Genomic DNA, 23,861 nt, shown 5'->3' on the forward strand with positions numbered 1-23,861 from the left:
CTGTTGGGATTCTATAAAGTGAATTATTCAGCAGAAAGAAACCGTAAATAAGGGAGCGAAGCGAACAATCGCGGTTTTTACTGAGACTGGAGATTTCAATTTATAGGTTGCGTATTTCTTACTGCCTCGATATAGTTCTAAAGGTCAGCCTCATCATTACGGTGTAGCCCTCTTCCGGGATTTTGACACTTTTGAAAAGTAAACAAAAATCACCAAGATGTACATAAATAAATATTGTAATTTTTTTTTAAAAATGTCTGTCACATGACTGGTTGATAACGTAGGATATATAAATACTTCAGGAGATATGGAGTTAGGAAGGGAGGTGCTTAGGATGTTGGTACATGACATTTTCGAATACTACGAAGGTTCGTCATGTGTGTCTACTTCGTTTCACTCTTGGAAAAAAAACCCATAAATCTAAACAACTTTGTTGATGAAACAGAATGAGTGAGTATATATTTATATATCTTTTTTTCTGGTAATATAAACAATGCCATATTTCAATGTCACAAACAATGTCATACATAAATGACATAATCTTTCGTTATATATCTTGTTCTAGTAATATAAACAATGCCATATTTCAATGTCATGACAATGTCATCTATCAATGTCATACATCTTTCATTTCGACAACAGTATTTGGAGTTTGTCCATTCCGTGCTGGAGATGTGTTTGTAAGCACAGGGCTGGTCGGTGTGTCGTGAATTGTATCTGGTAGGTAATGGCTGACATGTTTTCCGTTCCTTCGGATGCAGGAAACATACTTTAACTGAAAACAAATCAAGTTTGTGCATGTTGTGCAAAACTAAATACATCAATATTGTACCATATTATACCCTTAAATATATGTTACATGTAGCCAGGCAGGAGATCAACTATGATAAATGAGAAGTAGTTATGGTCGATATTGGCTTAGATGAGCAACTTCAGTGAATAAGAATCTCTTGCCGAACGGGACAAAAGTTTCATTTTTAAATAGGAATTATATTAATGTAATGGCTACTTAGCTACTAGCTCTAGTATCTTGTGGCAGAAGTATACCACCATACCATTCATCTTAGCCTACCTCTCCAGACAGGCATTATTTCATTCCGGACGAGCATCTTGGTAGAAACACTAACCTTCCGCAAGTCAGCTGGACAGCTTCCTCACAGGAATATTGCAACGCTCCGGTTGGGGCTCGAACCCACATTGTTCAGGTGAAAATGGCTCATAATTTTACTAATAAACTTACCGTAAGTAAAGCTACAACCGTTCCCAAAATAGCACCAGCGATGACGTCACTAAAATGATGTTTATTATCATTTACGCGGGAAATACAAACAAAAGCGGAAGCACAGATGATTCCAACTTGTATCAGCGGCAAGAGTATTCTTATCTTCTGTGTCCAGACGAAACGAAACTGGAGGTACACCTGAAATAACAAGATAACAAAATTTCACAAATCATCACTCATTTGTAGAATTGATACGACTGTTGTTAGATCTACATTATATTAGTCAAGAATCTATACACTTACTGAATGGCTTGCCGACCAATACTCAGAACCATTTAATCACGAATGAGTACTTTATTTATTACATGACATCAGAAATAAATCTAAAAAGTTGTTGTTTTTTTTTTCACATTTTTTACTTTAAACCCCTGAACTATGCCTATTTTGTATGCGCGTTATGACGTATTAATTGTGACGTACAAATAGTGTTAGGGAAACAAATCCGGTCTTGTTAGAATTAAGAAATAATATATTTCAAACAGTGATTTGTAAAGGTGAAATATTTTGACGTGTCTTTAGCGTTATTAGTCATATAAACTGAACACGATTTTTATCCTGCATTTTTTTTTCATTTTCGAACGATTTATATACGACTTTTCGACTATCTATCTTTAGCGTTATTAATCACATAAACTGAACACGGATGTTTATCCTGCAAAAATAGTTTTCATTTTCGAAGTTTAAATGTGTCCTTTGTGTAATTAACTCACAAACCGAACATATGTTTATATCTTGTCAACTTCAAGTTTTAATTCTCGTATGATATGTGTAAAATATTTTAGTAGAGCTTTTCTCTCTTGTAGACAGCTGATTATTACCACTGTCAAGAGCTTATTAGTACACATATTAACTGTACGAGTATCACTATCAATTTTGTCTACTTTCATTGTTTGGAAGTATAACTAAGTCAATAGCCCCATGGCTTATCTATTTGTTTCTGTGCACCAATAAGCTTGTTTCTGATTTTGCTTTGTATGCGAATACAACAATCTTTAAGTCAATAATGCATTTATATGCTATAAACTACGCATCTACTTATTTGTAACCTTAACACATCCTATTCCTACTTTTTGCTAAACACTCCGCCACATATATCTCCAATGATCTTCTTCAAATATGTGTCTTTCTTTCTTCTCTTCTTACTGCTTACTGATAATCTAACACATCAACTTAGTAATGTCTCAGCCTCAAAATACCATTGCTTCAATGCTTTTCGTGCAACCCATTTTCTGGCAATGACGGTGATTGATAGATTTTTGCTCTCTGTCTGTTCTATAACATGATTAAGTATCATACAAACATAACCGTCATGCCAGTATACAGATATAGAGGATTGTTTCCGGTTGCAACCCACGTTGCGGTTCTCTTCTTTATCCACTTTTCACCAGCGCTAATACTTTCAATTTTATGTTCAGTAATAGCTTCAGGTTGTGTTTCTAGCTGTATTAAACACCCATAAAGAATCCAGTCGCCAGGTAAGCACTTTATCAGAAATGTGCGTTGGACATACTACTCTCTTATAATTATGTTTGCGCTTGAATTCTCTTTATGGTTAATAATCCTCTTGTTGAAGGCGGGTGATGTTCACAAGAATCCAGGGCCTAGCTCAAGATCCCCACCAACAAGCTCGTCTCACTCCACTACATTGTCAAAAATTATCGATATATCAAACAACCTTTCCTTTGTCCATCTGAATGCTCAGAGTCTAATACACAAAGTTGATATTCTATATACTGAACTCAATGAATTTGATATTCTTGCCTTCTCTGAGACATGGCTTAACGATACTATTCCATCAGGAGACTTAATATTTTCAAATTATCACAAACCGGAACGCCGCGATCGTTTAGGTGATTCACATGGTGGGGTCATAGTCTATGTCAAAGACAGTCTTCATTTTAAGAGAAGGCCTGACTTGGAACTTAATCGTCTTGAATGTGTCTGGATCGAAGTAATCCTTTGTAATAACAAACATGTCCTTTTTGGAGTTTTTTATCGTCCACCAAACTCTGATGCAATATATAATGACCTCATCGAGGACTCTATAGGGCTAGCAGTTGACCCTAATATAAATAACATTATCATTATTGGTGACTTCAACTACAATGTCCTCAACTCATTTTCGAATCGCAAAATTCTTTCTATTGCAGAGCAGTTCAACCTTCAACAGGTGATTGATGAACCTACTCATTTTACCGAAGTATCAGTGTCTGTACTTGATCTTATAATGGTCTCCAATGCTAACAATATTCTACTTTCTGGTGTTGGCGATCATTTTCTTGAACAAGACCAGCGCTATCATTGTCCTGTTTATGGAGTACTTAAATTCAAAAAGCCAAAGCAAAAATGCTTTGATCGTCAAATCTGGAAATACGATCAGGGTAATTATGACCAATTACGCTCTGACATCTCCAACTTCAACTGGACTACTTGTGTTGACGTAGACATCGACAAATATGCTTCAAACGTTTCCTCCATAACTCTATCACTAGCAAAACAAAATATACCTACTAGCAAAATTACAGTGAGACCAAATGACCAGTCATGGATTACCAACACCATCAAGAGGAACATACGCAGTCGAAAAAGGGCATATCGAAAGGCAAAGAAGACACAGTCATAATACCAATGGCAAAAATTTAGAACTCTTCGAAACAGGACCAATCTTCTTATTCGCGAATCCAAAAATGAATATTTTTCTAAACTCGCAGTCAAGCTCAAAGATGGATCCTTTTCCTCAAAGGACTGGTGGAAGACTCTAAAATCATTTATATCTACACAATCAAGTAATACAATATCTCCCTTACAACATCCAATTACCCAACAGCCTACTTTCTCTGACACTGATAAGGCGAATCTTCTGAATGACTATTTTCAAAAGCAGACCTTCATTGAAGATGACAACCGTGAAGTACCCGATCTCGGCCCTCCTATGTCTCAGTCTCTTCTCTCTGAAATACCTCTTAACCCAGGTGAAATAAAGGAAGTGTTGAAGTCTCTAAATGTCAACAAGGCTGCAGGGCCAGATGGCATTAATAATCGAATTCTTCATGAAGCATCTTATGAGCTTTCACGTCCTCTTTGTGATCTTTTCAATGCATCTTTACAAAGTAGCAAAGTCCCAAATACATGGAAAGAAGCTCATGTCTGTGCTGTTTTCAAAAAAGGTGATGCTTCACTACCAGGTATCTACCGTCCTATTTCTCTTTTGAATACTATCGAAAAAGTTTTTGAACGTCTTATCTTTAAATACATTTTCAATCATTTGAGAGATATCCAATACCTCACACCTGCCCAGTCTGGTTTTATACTGGGTGACTCCACTGTGAATCAATTAACCTACATATATAACACATTTTCTAAAGCACTGGATGATGGACTTGAAGTACGTACTGTATTTTTTGACATAAGTAAAGCCTTTGACAAAGTATGGCACAAGGGCCTTCTATCAAAACTCGTACACGCAGGTATAAGTGGATCTCTTCTCTCCTGGATATCGGATTATCTTTCAAACCGACGTCAACGCGTTGTTCTTCCTGGCACTTTATCTTCTTGGGTGTCTGTGAGAGCAGGTGTTCCTCAAGGATCCATCTTGGGTCCTCTTCTCTTTCTCGTGTTTATAAATGATATTGTTGTTGAGATTGATTCATCAGTTAACTTATTTGCTGACGATACTAGTCTGTATATTGTCGTTGATAAACCAAATGTAGCTGCCAATCTTCTTCAAAGTGACATTCACAAAATTTCATCCTGGGCGGAAAAATGGTTAGTAACATTCAACCCTTCCAAATCGGAGTCTGTCCTTGTCTCCCGTAAAATCAGCCAACAACAACACCCTGCCCTGTTTATGTTTGGTCAGCAGATTCTCGAGGTACCTGAACATAAACATCTTGGTATCTTCCTTTCAAATGATTGCAGTTGGCATTCTCATATCGACTACATCACGAGTAAGGCATGGAAGAGAGTCAATATTATGCGTAAACTAAGTTCTCTCTTGATTGTAGATCACTGGAGGTCATATATACCTCTTCTATAAGGCCAATTCTTGAATATGCTGATGTTGTCTGGAATAATGATACTCTATATGAAATGGACCAACTTGACAAAATTCAGAACGAATGCGCCCGCATCTCGACTGGAGCTACAAAACTTGTCTCTTTAGAAAACTTAAAGAACAAAACAAAATGGGAATCCCTTGCAGAAAGAAGGTATAAGCATAAACTCATTCTCATCTATAAAATGGTTAATAATCAGACACCCGACTACCTCTCTTCTCTTGTTCCCCACTCAAATGATCTTCGATATAACCTTAGAAACTCGGAAGATGTCCGCGGAGTTCAAGCTCGTACCACACTTTATTTTAATTCATTTTTACCTTCGGTAATTCGGGACTGGAATTTACTGCCTCTGAATGTTCGACAATCTGCATCACTTTCTTCGTTTAAAAGTTACCTGAGCAAAGACAAAAACAGAGTCCAATTCTACTACTATGTAGGTACTAGAAGACTACAGGTCCTTCACACACGTCTTCGTACAAAATGTAGTTCTCTCAACTATCATCTGTTTCTGAAAAACGTATCCCCTACACCTTTGTGCAACGGTGGTGAAATTGAGACAAACTTTCACTTTTTCTTCGACTGCAGGTTTTATAATGACATTCGTACAATTCTGCTTGGCAGTCTTCAAAATTTTAATATTAAACTGGATACACTTTTATTTGGGGACCCAGCTCTTTCAGATCAAGATAATTCTCTCATTTTTACATTAGTACAATCTTATATATCAAGCAGCAAGAGATTTCTCAACTGATTCAAACATATCCAACTCACCGGAAATGAGGCATTGCTTTTCCCTTCCTTTTCTTCTTTTCTTTCCTTTCCACTTTCAGTCACTTTCATACATTTTGCAAAGAATTTCTTTCGTTAGATTTTTGGTCATTTTCATTTTATTTTTTTCAATCAGATATTCCATATTTCGTTAATCTTAAAGCTCAGGGCAGTAGAAATAATAAAGTACAAATATACCAGACATAGGAGAAGAACTCTATAAGACATTGTCTTTCGTTCTAATCCTGTCCATACAGATGTAATATATGCTTATGTAACTATATGTACATATATATGGAATAAATATGTTTAAACTAAACAGTGATTTGTGGTTGAATCAAATCGTTGTTTTGGGTTCACATGCGAAGGAATTATATCAAGAGGGCGCAGCCGGAGTGATATGATAATACGCTTCTAATTATATTCAAAGCAAATCACCGTTTGAGGTATGTTATTTCGATTCTAACACTTATCAACGATTATAATGTACATCCTTGACGACATCTACGAAATATTTGAAACACAAAGGGCAGTCTTTTTTTTTTTTTTTTTTGTTTAATAGGAAAACATCGGGTTGTGTTAGAATAAACCTTTACACACACGCACTTTTCTACGCTGGTAATAAATGAAGATCTTACCAGTAAATAAATAGCACCAAAAGCTGATAACGAGGCATGTCCCGACGGAAATGACTTTCTGAAATTGAAAATTGATTGATGTTATCTTTAAATGTCGTAATGACCCGTATATCAACCGTATGTGCAGAATAATTAAGTCTTACTACATTACAAATGTTTATAAGTCTTTACACACAAATCGACACACGAAATGGTATCACATATTATGGGACACCCTGTACATGTATGCATATCGCGGCAAATGTCTCGAATATTCTTGCTAGTGTTAATTGTGTTCCAACATCAGTCGATGCATCAAAACTAAAACCTTGTTACATGAAAGATCTTGTAGTGGATCCATAGTGACACCCTGCACTTTTTCTGTATGATTACGTAGTCTCGTTCAAACTCCTCCGCAGTGACCTCTCTTGCCGCTACGAGAAGGAGATCACTGCGTAGGAGTTTGAGTATCGGTATGCAATTCGGTAGCGGAACACCCACGTGGTTTTCCGTAAACATTACGGGTCAGTAGGCTTAAAGTATCAATGAGAGCTTAGCGGCAAGGGAGATCACTGCGTAGGACTTTGAGTCTCTTTATGCAAGTCGGCGTTCTTCAGGCGTAAGTGTAGCGGAACATCCACGTGGTTTTCCGTAAACATTTGCCGATTGTTATTACGGGTGAGTTGGCTTAAAGTATATTCTTATTAAAAGAAGCAACGTAAACAAATTATAATAAAATTTATCAGATATCAAAGTGTTTCTTTTCTTTGTTGTATGTCTGTAACATAAAGGTCACATCAAAGTGCTGTTTTCAAGTTTTTAGTCCTTTACTTTGTATCTCGAGAACAGCTATTAGGCTTTTACTTTACTGTGGAGTACCAACAACCAATGCTTCCTTTCATTCAATATAATGCAAATACTACTGTGTAATTTCCGTCCGATATACCGTACAGTTTTTATGACTAATGGCTGGCAATTTTTTGCCAAGCAGTCTCAGACCTATGAAGTTCATAATTCTGTAGGCCTCTAGAAAATATTAATAATTTCTTCGTATTCTTCCTAACCTGGTGAAATGTTTTTTGTGTATCGAAGCATATATTCAAGCGAGGCTGTGATTGTGTTGTACTGTACTGTATTTTCACTATATATTTTCAACCGATTGGAAGCGTTTTTTTTCTATCACGTGACAATATAATAGAAACCAGTTTCATGCAGTCCAAAAAAATCCAGATTTTTTCATATTGGACGGGATAATTCTTACGATGCTTTATGAAGAGACATTTTGGAATTACTTCCCTTGTATACAGTGGCAGTAGTAAAAAAAAATAAAAAATGCTATATTTTTCTTATTTTTTTAACGAAACATGTACGTGTAAGCACTCAATTTCTTACTTAGATTGATTCTTATCCAATGATTGTTGTTCCGGTTGAAAATTTCATGAAAAGTTGTTTACAACTTCTTTTTGGCTCTGGGAGAAAATGTTGGAAAATTTACATAAGTGTTATGAGAGAAGAATGTGTTTTTGTTTATCAGTTAAAATGCCTGATATTTTGTTGTTTTTTTTTACGTTTATCTCTTTTATGGTGTAAAAATTACTGAATTCAACTGGACTCGTACACAGCAGTAATATTAACCCATATTAGGACTCGGCATTCGCCCCGTCAAAAAATGGATTATTACTCATGAGTGCTCGTCCAACAGAATTCAGTATTGTACTCAACACTGTTAAATAATCTCACAGTATTGTACTGCATTGCATTGCATTGCATTGCATTGCACTGCACTGTATCGTATTGTACCGTTACAATATTGTTACAGTATTGTATTGTATTTTACAGTATTGTATTGTATTGTATTGTATTGTATTGTATTATTGTGTATTGTGTATTCTATAGTGTATTATATTGCATTGCATTGTATTGCGTTGCGTTGCGTTGCGTTGCGCTGCGTTGTATTGTGTTGGTACTGGTTGTAACACTGACAACACATTACATTGCATTACATACAGTAAAACCTGTATTATGCAGCTATCAAACTGGTTGCTAAAGGCAGTCGGCTGCTAAAGAAAAGTTAAAATTAGAAAAGAGAATTATCTGACTGACTAAGGCTAGTGGCTGCTTGACACAGGTGACTGCTACATAAGATTCAACTGTATTGCAGACAATCAGAATAATCTGAAATATTTACATTTATATGTTTACATACCTCTGATATTTCATATACAAATACAAAAAAAAAGAATAATTTGGTGACCCGTTCTTATTCATTGAAAAGCTCAAAAAAGTTGGTTGACATTGTCCTTGGGTTATACTGCTTTTCATCTGTGCAATATGGTATGATATAGTATAGAACAAATACTGTTCTTAACTTAAATAGCTTCTGTCAGTTTTTGTAAGGGTACTTTTACAGTTTTGATGAATGTTTGAAAATAATAATAATAATCATGTTGCTAAAATATTATTCTAATATGCTTCTTTCTGTTAAAAACACGATTACGCTAAAATGACGCCAAGTTAACGAGCGATGATGTCAATGTTAACATTGTTGTTGCCACCAGGAAAGAGCGCTACTATATTTTATCTTCTAATCTTCTGTTTAAGATAAAGGGCATATTGGAATCGAAATAACGTATAGCAAAGTCGTGTTAATACACTCCAAGTCGGTTATACGTCGCTAAAATAATTCACACGGTCTATACCCTCTTGAAATTATTCCGCGGACGTAAAACCTATTTTTCGTGTATTAATACGGTAATGTTAAAAACGATTTTCTATACATTATTTCTGTATCATTATCAGTGCAATTCAAAAAGAAATCACGATGATCTTGAACAGTTTTCTAGTCGTATTATCTAGCAAGTTCATATATATTAATACAGTTCTTAAAGATAGGTGCAGATAATCCCACTAATCTTTTTAAGCCACTCTGCAATATCGGTATATAAATTATGAACATGCTGTGATATATAACTCGAAAATTTCATGATTTAATGTATGGGGACAGGTTTTCCAATGAGAAAGCGTATATTTATAGTTTAAAGAATAAACAATTATAATTATTATTGCATACCTAGCATCTAACAGTTTTCTTCTTGTGACGTCAGCTGTGCACGTGCCAGTATGAATCATTATGTATCCTTGGGAACAATTCAATTTTGAGAAATCTGGTTTGCATAATGACACAAAATGTGGGCGGAGTCTACCGCCAAATAATTTCATTGTTTCAGTAAGAAACATTGTACACAATGTAGCAAACAAAAATGCTCCCACTGTTCTGTAAAAAAGAAAGGATAAAAAAGATCAATCTCAAACAATTTTCGTTCCTGACATTTTACGACTAAAAAGTATGGTAGATAGTGGTTCTGTGGTCAGATGGTAACACACTTGACTGTGGTCCGGATTCGAATCGCGGTCCAAGCACTAGAAATTTTTTTAAAGTTCTTTAGTGTCTTAAACTTAACTAAAACGCCAGTACTGGTTCTTATCCGGAACGACGGCTTCGCATGTATTGGCGCTATTCATTTTGCAAGTTAAAAAGAACCAGACAGTTTATTTTGCAAAGTGCTAAGCTAATTTAGCCGGGCAGACCTGTATCTGAATTAGATGCATTTCTCTCTGTGTGTTCGGTTTTTTTCTCTCGCTCTGTCCTTGTCAGATCCCTTTTGTCTGTATTAGTAGAGAGGAACGGCGTCCAGTGTGGTTGTCCTTGTATGCATAGCACATTTGAAAGTATTTATCGTGAAAATGGTGCTATATGAATCTGTTATAATATATTATCTAAAGAACAAATCATTTTTGACCTTGTTAAGTCTCTGCTGTTTATCACAGTTTCTTGAAAATACATCGATGTGCTGAAAAAATAGTGGTCGGACAAAATGGGACTTAAAAAAAAACAATGATAATTTGTTATCACCTACCTATAAAATTTAGCTGAAAATTTTTGTAGCAAAACTTTGTTTCCTTTTGCCTGTCTATCTTTTAAAGATACTATATGAGCAGTTTCTGTGATGATCATCTGAAATATAGGAAATGAACTATCTTTGGAAGTATATATGAACAGTTTCTGTAATGATCATCTGAAATATTGGAAATGAACTATCTTTTGAAAACAGTATATAAACAGTTCCTGTAATTGCCATAAACCAGATTTTGAAAGACAAGTTACATCACTGAATATCTGAAAAAAGTAGGAAATGAACTATCTTTAGAAGATCTCTGTAATAGTCATTTGAAAGATAGGAAATGAACTATCTTTTGAAGGCAGTATATGAATAGTTTCTTTATATATTTCATGACCTCCCATTATTAGACTTAATTAAATCGAGTCTGGTATTATTTTCTTTGCTTTCAAAGGTTCTTCTAAAATATTTCATTCAACCGGGATTACAGCCTATATTTGTTTTAATTAATACTAGTATCAACATCTCATTGCATGTATACTCAAGATCCATTACATGATACAGCTATTGCAGGCTTTGCATAGTTTGCAAGACACTTAAGCTATAGAAACCAGTAAATATGAATTAAAATTAATAATATTTCATCCGGGTAGAGGCATTTGCAAAATAGATATTCTATTCAGCGTTTATCCGTAAATATGTAATATTTCTAAATTACATACGTCAGTAAAATATTGTGATTTGTATGGGAAAACAAAATAAAATATGTTCTAAAGGTCGTTTGCAACCGAATGGGTAGATGCGTTTACAAAAATTTCTGTTTTCAATGAAGTGAACAAAAAAAAGTTAATGATCCCGGATTCTGTTTTCAATGAAGTAAATAAAAAGAGTTAATGATCCTGGATGCTGTGATTTTAATGGATAAAAAAGGACATTTCAACAATTAAAACCGTGCAATTTGTTTACTTATACGGGCCGAAATGAAATATGGGCAGACAGAAATTTATTCAATATTCAGTCATAATTATACCCGTTACATAATATATTTGAACTTGAAAATTATCAACACATTCTGAAAATGATTGTCGATGGCGGATATACGCTTAAAGGGTACATTCATGAGAAATAAACCTCGCTGTGTCAAATAGTTTCGCTGTTTTAGTATTTAGTCTCACAAAAGTTTTCCTAACAAATGCAAAGTTGTGACAGCAGACTATGTATTTTAGTTCTAGTACGTTAGAAGTGCAATTACAAAGAAAAAAATATGAAATTTGAAACGAGACTAGTCATCGTTGGCGCTGTCTATAGCATCTTGAGACTGAAACACTTCTAGTGACCTATTGATCGATCCCATTAAAACTAGCGAGTGTCCGATGCCCATTACTTTAATTTGTCGTTATTTGATATTAGCTGGCTGTTGCGTGTGTTTTTTGTTTGTTTTGTTTTTTTGTTTGTTTTTTTACAGTCTTTCGCAAATTGCGCTCAAATGAATAACGAGCTTTCTCATTGGTCAATAGAAAAACAATACCCTACCGTACTACACTGCATCCGGTTAAATCCGGGTAAACCGCATGATGCGGTTTAGTATTGCACGCACAAACGGTTCAAACTATTCTGGACAGCGCATCTTGCGTTTTAGGCACCGCATATTGCGGTTTATAGACCGTATGATGCTCTTTTAAACCGCAAGATGCGGTTTCTGAGAGTTTTGGACCAGTTCGTATCCCATACATTAATGACACCCTTTTAAACAAAAGAAGCGGCATGCAAGTTCTAGTTACTGGAATGTTTATAGCTCCAGCTTTACGCTAAAAGCATGTAGATTTAGATACAAACAATCATTATAGTAATTACATGTCGTAAGGAGACGTTTATTACAATTCCAGCTTTTCACATGAAATGTGTTTGTTTGTTTTCTGTTTAACGCCGTTTCTCAACAGTATTTCAGATATGTAACGGCGGGCAGTTCAACCTAACCAGTGTTCACCGATTCCGTACTAGTATAAACCTGTTCTCCGCACGTACCTGCCAACTTCCCAACATGAATCAGAGGAGAAGGACGAATGATTTAAGACACAATGTCTTTTATAGGTACATAATAAAACTTTAGATATGACTAACAATAGGCTTTATAGTAATAAAAAGGGGTCTAGGAATAAGATTATTATTTGATACACTTACGATAATTATAGGTACGACAACGAATATAACAGCCACCATTGTGTCACTGACAGTGTCATCTTTGTACGGGTATCGTATCGTCTCATCGTCACAGAAGAAACCACGCCTGAACGGCTCAACACCAATCAGATTGTAGGAAAGTAGTAAGGTCAGTACTGACACTGTAATAAACATAAAAGTCACTTTGACTAGATACATTCACAATATATGTCATAATTATAAGTGAGTGTGCACAGGTAAGTGACGTACGCGCATATATCAAGCATACATTTTTTTTTTTTCAAAATGAAGGAAACTCTTTGCATTATAAATGAACAAACAAAAGCAACTTTTTTTCTTTTATCAACTGTTGCTGCTATTCGAAATCCGTCGACATCACAACTGTGGCATTTACCCGAACCTAATAGGGTTATTATAACAGTAGCTCGATGTGGGATGCTGTATTCGGCTCGAGTGGATTTTTGTCAGATAGGATCTCACGAAGCGCGCAAGCGCAGAGTGTGATCCGACCTTGCAAAATACACGAGAGCCGAATACAAAATCCCAGATCTAGCTACTGTTATAGTTACCCTTTTATTATAATTATACATCTATCTTTTTGTTTGTCGTTTTGTTATTGAACGAAATCTTCAATGTTTATCGATATTTACACTTAGCTTGCTGGCGGCAAGTGATTCTGCCTTTGCGACCAGTGCAGACCAAGATCAGCCTGCACATCCGTGCAGTCTGATCATGGTCTGCACTGTTCGCTATTCAGTCAGTAAATTTTTAGTACACACCCCTTCAAATGGTAAATGGTACTGCCCAAATTGGAAGATGGACCAGTCCATTATAGACATTTAGCATGGTAAGGGTTAAAATGGACCTAAATAAAGTTTTTATGTGCGCTATTTATAGAACTGTGTCAGGTCATGCATATTAATGAAAGTAGGTCGGCAGCATACAATATAAAAGGTACAATACGGAATTTAAAAGGTACAATACGGATTTATTTTTTCCTGCCTGTTCATACCTAATTGTGAAATACAAGCCGATTTTTTACAGAATTTATACAAGTTTTATATTTTGTGTAAGTTTTTTTTTCTTTTGCTAGATAAAAACTTATGTGAGAAAGGCCAACAACCATTTAACAGATGCATTCACAAATTGATATATTCAGCTCTTTATTCATATATTTATTTTATGTTAATTTTGATTTTTCTCGCATCTTTACATGAATATGTATTTTACATGAATATGTATTTCACGCATGCCAAAAAATTATGTTTATATGTTTTTTGTTGTGCCGATGAGCTTTTCATGCTTAAGACAAATAAAATTTATTAGCAGTTTTAGTTTGATAATTACCGTTTGATAGTCACTATTTGACTTTCAGCATTTGGAAATTAGCATTTTGCACTTATTTTTTTTTTTTTTTTTTTTTTTTTTTTTTGCATATAGCAACTGGCAATTAACATGGCGCACTGACCTTCCATAGATCATTGCAAAGTACTAAATGTCAAATACTTTATGGGAAATATCAAATGCTTACCGATTATTGCTAAACTATATAGGCGAAGTGCTTTAATTCTAACATCAACTTTATGGGATTAAGTTGGTCGATCACATTTAAGCAATATTGTATGACATTAGATCTATTTTATTATACATTTGTCTTAAAAATACAAAAAGTCCCATTGGCAATTACATGGATTTAGATCAATACTAGAAAGATATGCTTTTTATAAGTTTTTGTAATTACCCCTTTATTAAGCAAGTATGTAAAAAAAACTTAGCTTTTCGTTTTATACCAATTTATTATATGTGTTTAGTTTTATATTTGCATTGAAAGATATTAAGAGATTTCCATATTCGGAACAAAAAGAAAACAACATTTTATTTCCAATTTGTTTTAATTGCACAGCCAAAGAAAGGTAAAGGGAGGTAGTAATAATTTTTCAAACGTGTATTTCTAGCGAATTGCAGAAAAATATATAGATGTTAATGTAAATCTTTAACAAATAGGATACAATATGTCCATAAGTATGGCCTCTGTATACAATCCTTTTCTGGAGACGGTTGCATGTGTCAATAAATTGACAAAAGTTTTGTAGAGTAATATTTACGTGTTTTACATGCGGTTCAACTTTCATGTAAAAAAAAAAAAAAATTATGATTTGGTGTTGTTTGAATTTTTGTCAAATTATTGATCTAGCCATTAAGAATATACGAACGGTTTCACTTTCGTAAAACTTGTACTTATTTTCACGAATCAAACCGAATATTAATTCATTAGCTATTATTTGTTGTGTTGTGCTATACACTTTGAAATTATTGTCTTAGTGAATAGTGATATCTGGTTTAAAAAAATAGTCTTTAAAACTCTTTATCACAGAGTTTGGAAAATTAATGCCTATGCCTTGTATTACATTGTAACAGACTTGTTGACGAGGAACCATAATGACTCACGTCCTTAACCCTTAGCCTGCTGGTGGCAAGTGATTCTGCCTTTGCGACCAGTGCAGACGAAGATCAGCCTGCACGCCCGTGCAGTCTGATCATGATCTGCAACTGTTCGCCATTCAGTCAGTACCTTTTTGGAAAGCACCTAATGGGACTGTCCAAACTGAAAGATGGACAAGTTCATTATAGAAATTTAGCAGGGTAAGGGTTAATTTATAAAATAAACTTTTCTTGTTGTTCTTCTTCCTATATCATGTTTGTGACGTTGTTAATAAATCTTGAATGTAGTTGTCTAACTAGTGTAAGCCCATTTTTCCCTATTATTAGTTATGAAAAGGGCGTGTCTACGCATGTTTCTAACGCCCAATTTAGTGTCATTGTCAACTTCAATGTTCTTAATGTAAACCGTAAACTTTATATCCTTAGATCGGCTAGTTAAATAGTAATTTTTATGATTTAATTGCTTTACGGATTTGAGAAAGCTCTTGGTGCGCTATGTAAACTGGCCAATTTCATACAAACTGCCGCAAGCGACTTCCGTATAATAACGAAAGAAAATATTAACACTTTAATACGTCGACCGTTTTAAGGTTAGAGAATGCGTTTACAGACGGAAAAAATCTGAATACTGATATATTCGTTAAAATAAAATGCAGTTAAATCAATCCATAGTTAAATGAATAATTAGTATAAAAACGATTAACTCCGACAAAGCATGATGCCCGTGCATGCAATTTGCTTGAAATGAAGTTATTTCAACAGTAGTTCCAATTTGTATTTTACAATTACAATTGTCTGTAACTGTCCGCTTGAAGAACATGATTGTAAATTCACAATACAGACCAAATCTCTAGATATTTGATCACTTGATTGTTCTCAATAATCCGTTTGAGTCAAAAATTTAAACAAGAAAGGCGACAGAAAATCGAAATCTAATTTTGTTTTAGTTTTAGGTTTAGTGATGTCACTTACTCAAAAGCCATAGCGTCACTTCGGCTATTACTGTGAACACAGAAGTAGACTTAATAAATGTCATCCTTGATCTTGAAACTACAGTATCCCGGTCCCTGAAATAGAATAAAAACAAACTTTGTTATATCATGCAAGAAATACATGTAACATTGTCCGATATTGATGATGATGATGATGACGTCGATCAATATAAGTATAGCAGATGAATGACGAAAATGTTGTTTCTAATTTATATACTTAGTATGAAAAAATCTTTAATGGCAGTTACTTAAATTGCTTGTTGTGTTACAAGACAGAGAAAATTTGAATTTAAAACTTCAAAACATGTATCAAAACTGAAAAAAGAAACTACCACAGACAAATTCAGTATTGAAAATTAAACAACAAATTAAACTATATATACGGTACCTCGAGTCAGAAAATGAATTCCATGGCAGATTACATCCGATATAGTTCTACTTTATCCTTTTATGGATCCACGACACTTCGCCGAAAGACACCTCGTCGAATACGACACTTTGCCGAACTTGACACTTTGTCGAATCCGACACTTTCGTATTCGGCTAAGTGTCGGATTCGGCCATGTTTCATCTTCGACGAAGTGTCATATTCGACCAAGTGTCTTTCGACCAAGTGTCGTGCACCGTCCTTTTATAGGTAAGGGGAAATGATCATAAATCAAGAAAATAGAAGCCAAAACATTTAAGGTGATAAAAACAATTAATTCTGTTTGAGAAGTTACTAAACACTCGCTAAAAACTATTTCTGATTAATTAAACCTGCAAGGTGTAAAAACTTATGATGGCTTCAAGGTGTCACACACTTTAAGGTTTGGATTAGTGTATGCACCATGATATATTATGGTTCTATTTGCATTGTTTTGGGTTTAGCGCAGTTTTTCAACGGTCTCTGTCAGTTATGTAACGACAGGCATTTTTCTTGATTCAAAGTACAAAATACTGTTGAACAATAACTAGCAGGCGCGGTGTCTGGGGAATCTGTTAAAAGATCCTGGTCATGTGCAAACTTACAATGGATAAAAGGGTAAAAGTTCTACAATGGTATCAGTTAAAACTGTACGTTTTATTTTAGAGTTTATAGAATGGGTCAAGCCTCTCGGCTTTGGCCAGACAGAATGGTTATAGGGAGAATATTCCACACACGTTCTAGTATACTCCTAGGAAAGAAAGAATTTAAAATAATACTTTGTTCTTGTTTGTTTGTTTTTGGTTTAGCGCCATTTTCCAACAGTATTTCAGTTATGTAACGGCGGGCAGTTAACCTAACCAGTGTTCCTGCATTCTGTACCAGTACAAACCTGTTCTCCGCAAGTAACCGCAACTTCCCAACATTAATACGGAGAAAATGTGCCCCGCTCGGGGATCGAACACACAACCCCGCGATCCGTATAGATCTGCGCTCTCTCTGTTGAGCTAAGCGGGTGGGCTACTTCGTTTAAGTTGTTCACTACCAGTACAAATTTGTTCTCCGCAAGTAACTGCCAACTTTTCCACGAGAATCAAAATTGGAGGAGACGAAATGACACAAGACGCAGTCAACATGATGAACATTCGCCTCTCCCGGGGATCGAACTCGCGGTCTCGTGATCCGTAGTTCTAAGCTCTCCCATTTGAGCTAAGCGGGCGGACAGGAATTATATTGTTAAGAAATAAAACAAATTAATAGATATGGTAAAAACATTCACATCAGTATATAAATGTATACTATTAACTGATGAATAAAATATTTCAACATTTTTATGCAGTACACTTGTATATGATCAGTTATTAAAGAAATGTAAAATGCACATAAAATATGTATTATATTACCCAAAATGATAACTCTCAGCTTTAAATCCGACATGCTTTGTAATTCCCATTTTACATCATACACTCAAAAATAAAATAAGACATATTGGAAAAGAATTAATTTTGAATTAGTATAAATCGTTTGATAAACGGCGATAGTACCTTTGACCACAAACCATTCTTATTTATTTTTAAAGAAGGGCTATTGATCAATTACAAATACAGATTTGTCGCTTTGTTGATATTGAATTTCACTTTCAATGACCCCATTTAAACCAAATTTAAAGGTGAGACTATCAAAGCTTTTGAAATATATCGTCTTGAAAAGTTGAAATGGCAATACAATGTATTTGTGTGGTGACTCCCCCAGGCGACTGTAATTCTTGAATTTAGAGGACAGTGCAAGATACTTAAGTCGAGTTCCAAAAGTTTCACTGATTCTTCAGCGTGCAAGGTGTACAGCACCGATACACGGTACTCCTAAAAGCCATTTTAGTTGATGGAGTGGGTGTTCGAACTGACGACACCCCTGGTTTCTTAGTCGGACCACTGGACCACTGCGCCCGCTCTGAGCTAACAGCACTTAAACGGTGAATGTACACTTTGTATAAACTTTTTTTAACCGTTTTACAAAAAAAAAAACAAAAACGAAACGGTCGGGTAGTTCACATTATTTGTTTTGTAATTGCGCAAAAAGTTATACATATTTCAGGTTTTAATTGAATAAGTGAAAATCTAATATATCAGTGAAATTCATCTGGCGATTTTACAGCCGTCCAAGTGGTTAGAGTGAGATTTAATACCATCGAAAAAGGGTGAACATAAGTTTAGTAAATTCAATTCACACGAATGTAAGATCAAAATATCTTTCCCCTACTCATCCGCTCTTCAATCTGTGAACAATAATATAAATGCCTTAGTCAATTAATATTTTTCTAAAATAACATTTTAAATTACATCAATATATTATTTATTGGAAAGAAATACCATCTATTTCAAAGAGAAAGATGAAAAGTTTTATGTTTGGAAAAAATAAATATACCTTTCAGAAACATTACAAAATCGCTTGTAAGAAATAAAATCCTTGTAATAATCACCAGTAAACATTTTAACTTTCAAGATACATTTCCTATCAAAGTTCAAGGAAATGTCACAATTCAGTTTATGTAGCAAATAGTGATTTGTGTCAAGTGACATTTGTATTGATTTTTGTTTAAATTTTGGACACAAGATTTGACGTGTAAATCGCCTTGATTAAGATGGCATGCAGTCCGCGATTTGCAATTGGATTGCGAACTGCAAAGTAGTCTGCACTCTGAACAGCAGACCCACTTAACCAATATGCGTAAACTAACTTCACCAGTAACTTTAGTATATGTAAACTAACTTAACCACTATGTGTGTAATCTAACTTAAACACAAAGTGTAAACTAACTTAACCAGTATGTGTAAACTAACATAACCACTATGTGTAAACCAACTTCTCCGATATGTGTAAACCAACTTCACTAGTATGTGTAAACCAACTTCACCGATATGTGTAAACCAACTTCACCGGTATGTGTAAACCAACTTCCAACTTCACCGGTATGTGTAAACCAACTTAACCACTAAGTGTCAACCAACTTAACCACTATGTGTAAACCAACTTAACCACTATGTGTAATACAACTTACTTAATCAGTATATGTAAATCAACTTATTCAGTATGTGTAAACCAACTTACTCAGTATGTGTAAACAAACTTAACCACTAACTGTAAACCAACGTAACCAGTTTGTGTAAATTAACTTAACCTGCAGGTGAAAACCAACTTAATCAGTATGTGTAAACCTATGAAACCAATATGTGTAAACCAAACCAACATGTGTAAACTAGAGCTATATTTTCAAACACTTTCTTTTAAGTCAGTTTCATCTTCAGTTTTAGATTGTTGATTGAAATTTACTGATTGCAGAAGGTGAAATGTAGGTTCACTGGGTAAAGTGTTTTAGTGATCATGATTGTTATTATAAATGTTAAACATTTTCTTATCTTATCTTACCGTATTAAGGTGATGTCTGTTTAAACTACATCGGCGCTTGCTTTGATCTTTTTCTTGTTTGTTTTTAATTTAACGCCTTTTTTTCCAACATTATTTCAGTTATGTAACGGTGTGCCCGACTGGTTTCCAAACTCAGTTTTATAGCATCGGACCCTTTGTAGACTTTACAGACTGGTCTTTGAACATCGGAACTTGTATAGACTGATTTTTATAAGATCAAAACCTGTGGAGACTGGTCCCGGACTCAGTTTTAGGCATACAGGCCTAACTAAAGTAAAGGAACCAGCATGGGAGCCATCTGGTCTAGTCGCGTAATGGATGCCAGGTATTTGAACACTAATTTTTCACTTGGCATGGCAAAAGAGGTCTAAATTAAGGCTAGTTTCTGTTTAAATTTCATTGTGGATGTATTTTTGACATTTTGGTAGGAAAAATGGGAGAGCAGGTTGTATTTGGTGAAGTGAAGCTCAATTTTAGTATGAGCAGTACTTCCAGGTCACAGCAGTTTTATTTTGATGTCAGTTTACAGTAAGCAAATGTGACCATAGAAATCTCTCTTAGAAGATATATGACCCCTACTTTTCTCTTCATTTTATATCAGTTTTATCATAACTCTTTAAAATGAGGTAAGGATTCGTTCTCTGAAATGGGTCTAGCTATGTTTGGTAGCTCTTTAAAAAAATGTCAGTTTTATATAGAATATATAGGGAAAACTATTTACCTGTTTGTGACCTATAAGAAAATGTGGACAAAATTGAGATTTGTCCAGATATTGATATAAATGGACTAGTTTGGTCAGATTTTGGTAAAAAATTAGCATTTCATTAAAATGTTGCTGCAAAAATTGATAAAAACCAAAAGAAATCACATTTTCACTGTTTTAGGTGTATTGTTTTTTAAATGCACATTTACACTCTAAATTTTGCCCATTTATACCTTTCAGAGGGGACATTTGGTATATTTCAAAGTGTTAGTGTGTAATTTGCTTGCAAATTATAGTGATAATTTATGAAATAGGGCAAAAACCTGCTCTGGCTAGAAGAACTGGTTAAAATTATGTCGCGACATCAATTTTGAAGGAAATGCGCAGGGACCCCCGTTACTGAAAATGACATAAAACCTTGAAAACTGATTTAATCAAGCTGAAACTTGATATTTTTCATGCAGATATGTTACTGGTACTATACAAATGAAATTGAGACTATTACAGAAATACAATTTTTCTTATAGGCCTAACTAAAGTAAAGGAACCAGCGTGGGAGCCATCTGGTCTAGTCGCGTAATGGCTGCCAGGTAGGTATGTATACATGTATTTAAAATATGCAATCAATAATAAACAATATGTAATAATTAATTAAGGCATGTCAGTCACCTCTAAATAATAAGATATGTTGAGAATGCTTTTTTCACATGTTTTCGTGGCCTGTCGAAATATTGTTTTAATTTCATGGCATATATTTGTCAAATATCTCCTCCGACATTTAGACTATCGCATGAAAACAAAAGAATGACAAAACCCAAGGTTTATAGGCGCAGTAGTACTGTAAAATATACATTTTTGGTAACCAACCAATAAAGCTATGACAACTGGGCAAGAGAGCTGTCATGGATCACCTGGGGAGATTATCAAAACACTTTACTTGAACCTCAGCTATATCTCATTATATTCAAATTATCAATGTATTTAAAAAAAAAAAGACGTACCTTCAGTTTAAAGAAAATATGAAGTACAGCTGCACCTAGGATATCAAGACTGTCCTTTTATCCATGGTTTATTTCCTTAATGTTTCATTTTCACTCAAATTTACGTGATTTTCTTTTTAACCGTTACCACGTCTAATGGACCGTGAGAGTACATCCTATTTGTTACTACATGTATAATATAACCTATATGTATTCAATACATCCATATTTGTATAGATCAAAGTACGAGTTATTAAGATAATTTTTGTATTATCACCCGACCGTGAATTGTATACCTGAGATTTTATTAGTTCAAACACCATTGATTATGTACAGATATTCAAATCTATTCAATTAGCTGGATGCTTTTCGTGATATCTTATAAATTACGCATTTAGCATCTATCCTACAAAGGTTCAGTGTGCACGTAATACTCGTAAAGAGGAGTGATGCAGTGTAGATAGATAGATAAAAAGATAGTGCAAATGCGCAGGGACTGCACAACACAAGTGTGTTAGTCCGGGTGGTTAAATATCCAAGCATCTTAATAGTGGTAAATCAGACGATAGTCATTGTTTATTTTTGTTTTAACATGCTCCTTCAAAAAATGACAAAAATGTATACTATTGGGCGGCATGCGGTTAGTTGGCGTCATGATTTACGTCATAGCGTTCTCATCGATCCGCACGTCAACTGTTGTTTACCGTATAATATACAATGCATGCTTTCCTTTCAACGGACACAATAAATTATAAAATCAATAAAATCTGTAGATTCAACGCGTTAATTCCGACACATTGAAACATAAATTTCTATCAGCGGAACTTTGTGACAAATTTTAGTAGTGTGTGCTAGTTTTATTTTAGCAAGGTTTATTTGCCTCACAAAGAGCGAGTGGAATGACGAATATTGAAGATTAATGGAATCGCCAAGATTTATTTACATTGATTTCAAGAATTGATATTGATTAAACAAGATTAATTTGCTTGGATTTGTACAAGTGAATTTGTGATTTTGAAGATAAATGGATTCGGCAAGATTCTTTTGCATCGATTTGAAGAAGACTGAATTGATGGATTAAGCAAAATTCAGTTGCACTCAGTTCGGAATTGAAGATTGTGAAGATTGTTCGATTTGTTCGCACTGAACAGGAGAAGAGAACCTTTCAGTTTTGAAATGTAATAGATCACACATACGGCGCGGATAGCTACGTCTAGCCACGATAAAAACGTAGTAATCCGTATCGATCCGTACCTGGGTCGTACCTTAAAGTAGTAATCCGTATCAATCCGTACCAATCCGTACGGCTCAAGTACCGATCGATACGGATTACTACGTTTCTATCCGTAGCTAGACGTAGCTATCCGCGCCGTATGTGTGACTGGGGTATTAGGCAAGATTCTTTTGAATGGATTTAATTGTGAAGATTGATGGATTAAACAAGACTAAATTACATTGTTTTGAAAAAGCAAACTGTTCAGTTTTGAAGATAAACGCATTCTGAATTGAAGAAGCGGATTGTTCAATTTTGAAAATTAATGAATTCAGCATGGATTTGAAGAAGCGGATAGCTCGATAGGCTGATGGATTCTGCAAAGTTAATTTGCATTAATTTGAAGAAACGAATTGTTCAATTTTGAGAATTAATGGAGTGAGTTCAGCGGGAATCAGTAACACTTTTTAAAAGACAAACTGATAATGCTACATGACGAGTTTTATTCAATTCAGACTCTTTTGCAAAGTTAGATTAATGCAAAGGAACGAAATGCTAAAATGGAATTCTCTTTTGTAGTATCTACAAGATATTAAGTGACGAATTTATGTTTAAGCAAATTTTACACAACGCATTTGCTCTAGGTGACGAATTGTTCTAGGATTAAACAAATTAAGTGACGAAATTTAAAGCAATGTTCGAAGATGATACTAACAAAATAATGTACACTTTGAAATATTTTAAATGAGTTCAGTAATACTTATTTGCAGTATGTAGATGAGGGTAGTTGTATCTAAAGGTAGGCAGATTTAACAAGACACATTTGCACTAAGTGACAAAATGATTCAAGTTAGAATAGATTGAATTCAGGAAGAGTTCTTTTCTGAAGATGTT

The 23,861-nt window shown here is 34.6% G+C and overlaps 1 protein-coding gene across 1 annotated transcript; it reads right to left on the bottom strand.

Annotated features, from left to right (window-relative positions):
* Positions 1-457: 457 nt before the first annotated feature.
* Positions 458-21,929, bottom strand: LOC128550454 (phospholipid phosphatase 1-like). Its single transcript, XM_053529539.1, has 8 exons — positions 21,776-21,929; positions 16,220-16,314; positions 12,806-12,966; positions 10,643-10,740; positions 9,796-9,999; positions 6,747-6,804; positions 1,241-1,420; positions 458-775 (listed from the first exon to the last, which is right to left on the bottom strand). Exons 2-8 carry the CDS (start codon positions 16,281-16,283, stop codon positions 617-619), a joined length of 924 nt encoding a protein of 307 aa, XP_053385514.1. The 5' UTR covers positions 16,284-16,314; positions 21,776-21,929; the 3' UTR covers positions 458-616.
* Positions 21,930-23,861: the final 1,932 nt, after the last annotated feature.

This window comes from Mercenaria mercenaria, chromosome 18 (assembly GCF_021730395.1).
Source record: "Mercenaria mercenaria strain notata chromosome 18, MADL_Memer_1, whole genome shotgun sequence".
NCBI classification, from domain to species: domain Eukaryota; kingdom Metazoa; phylum Mollusca; class Bivalvia; order Venerida; family Veneridae; genus Mercenaria; species Mercenaria mercenaria.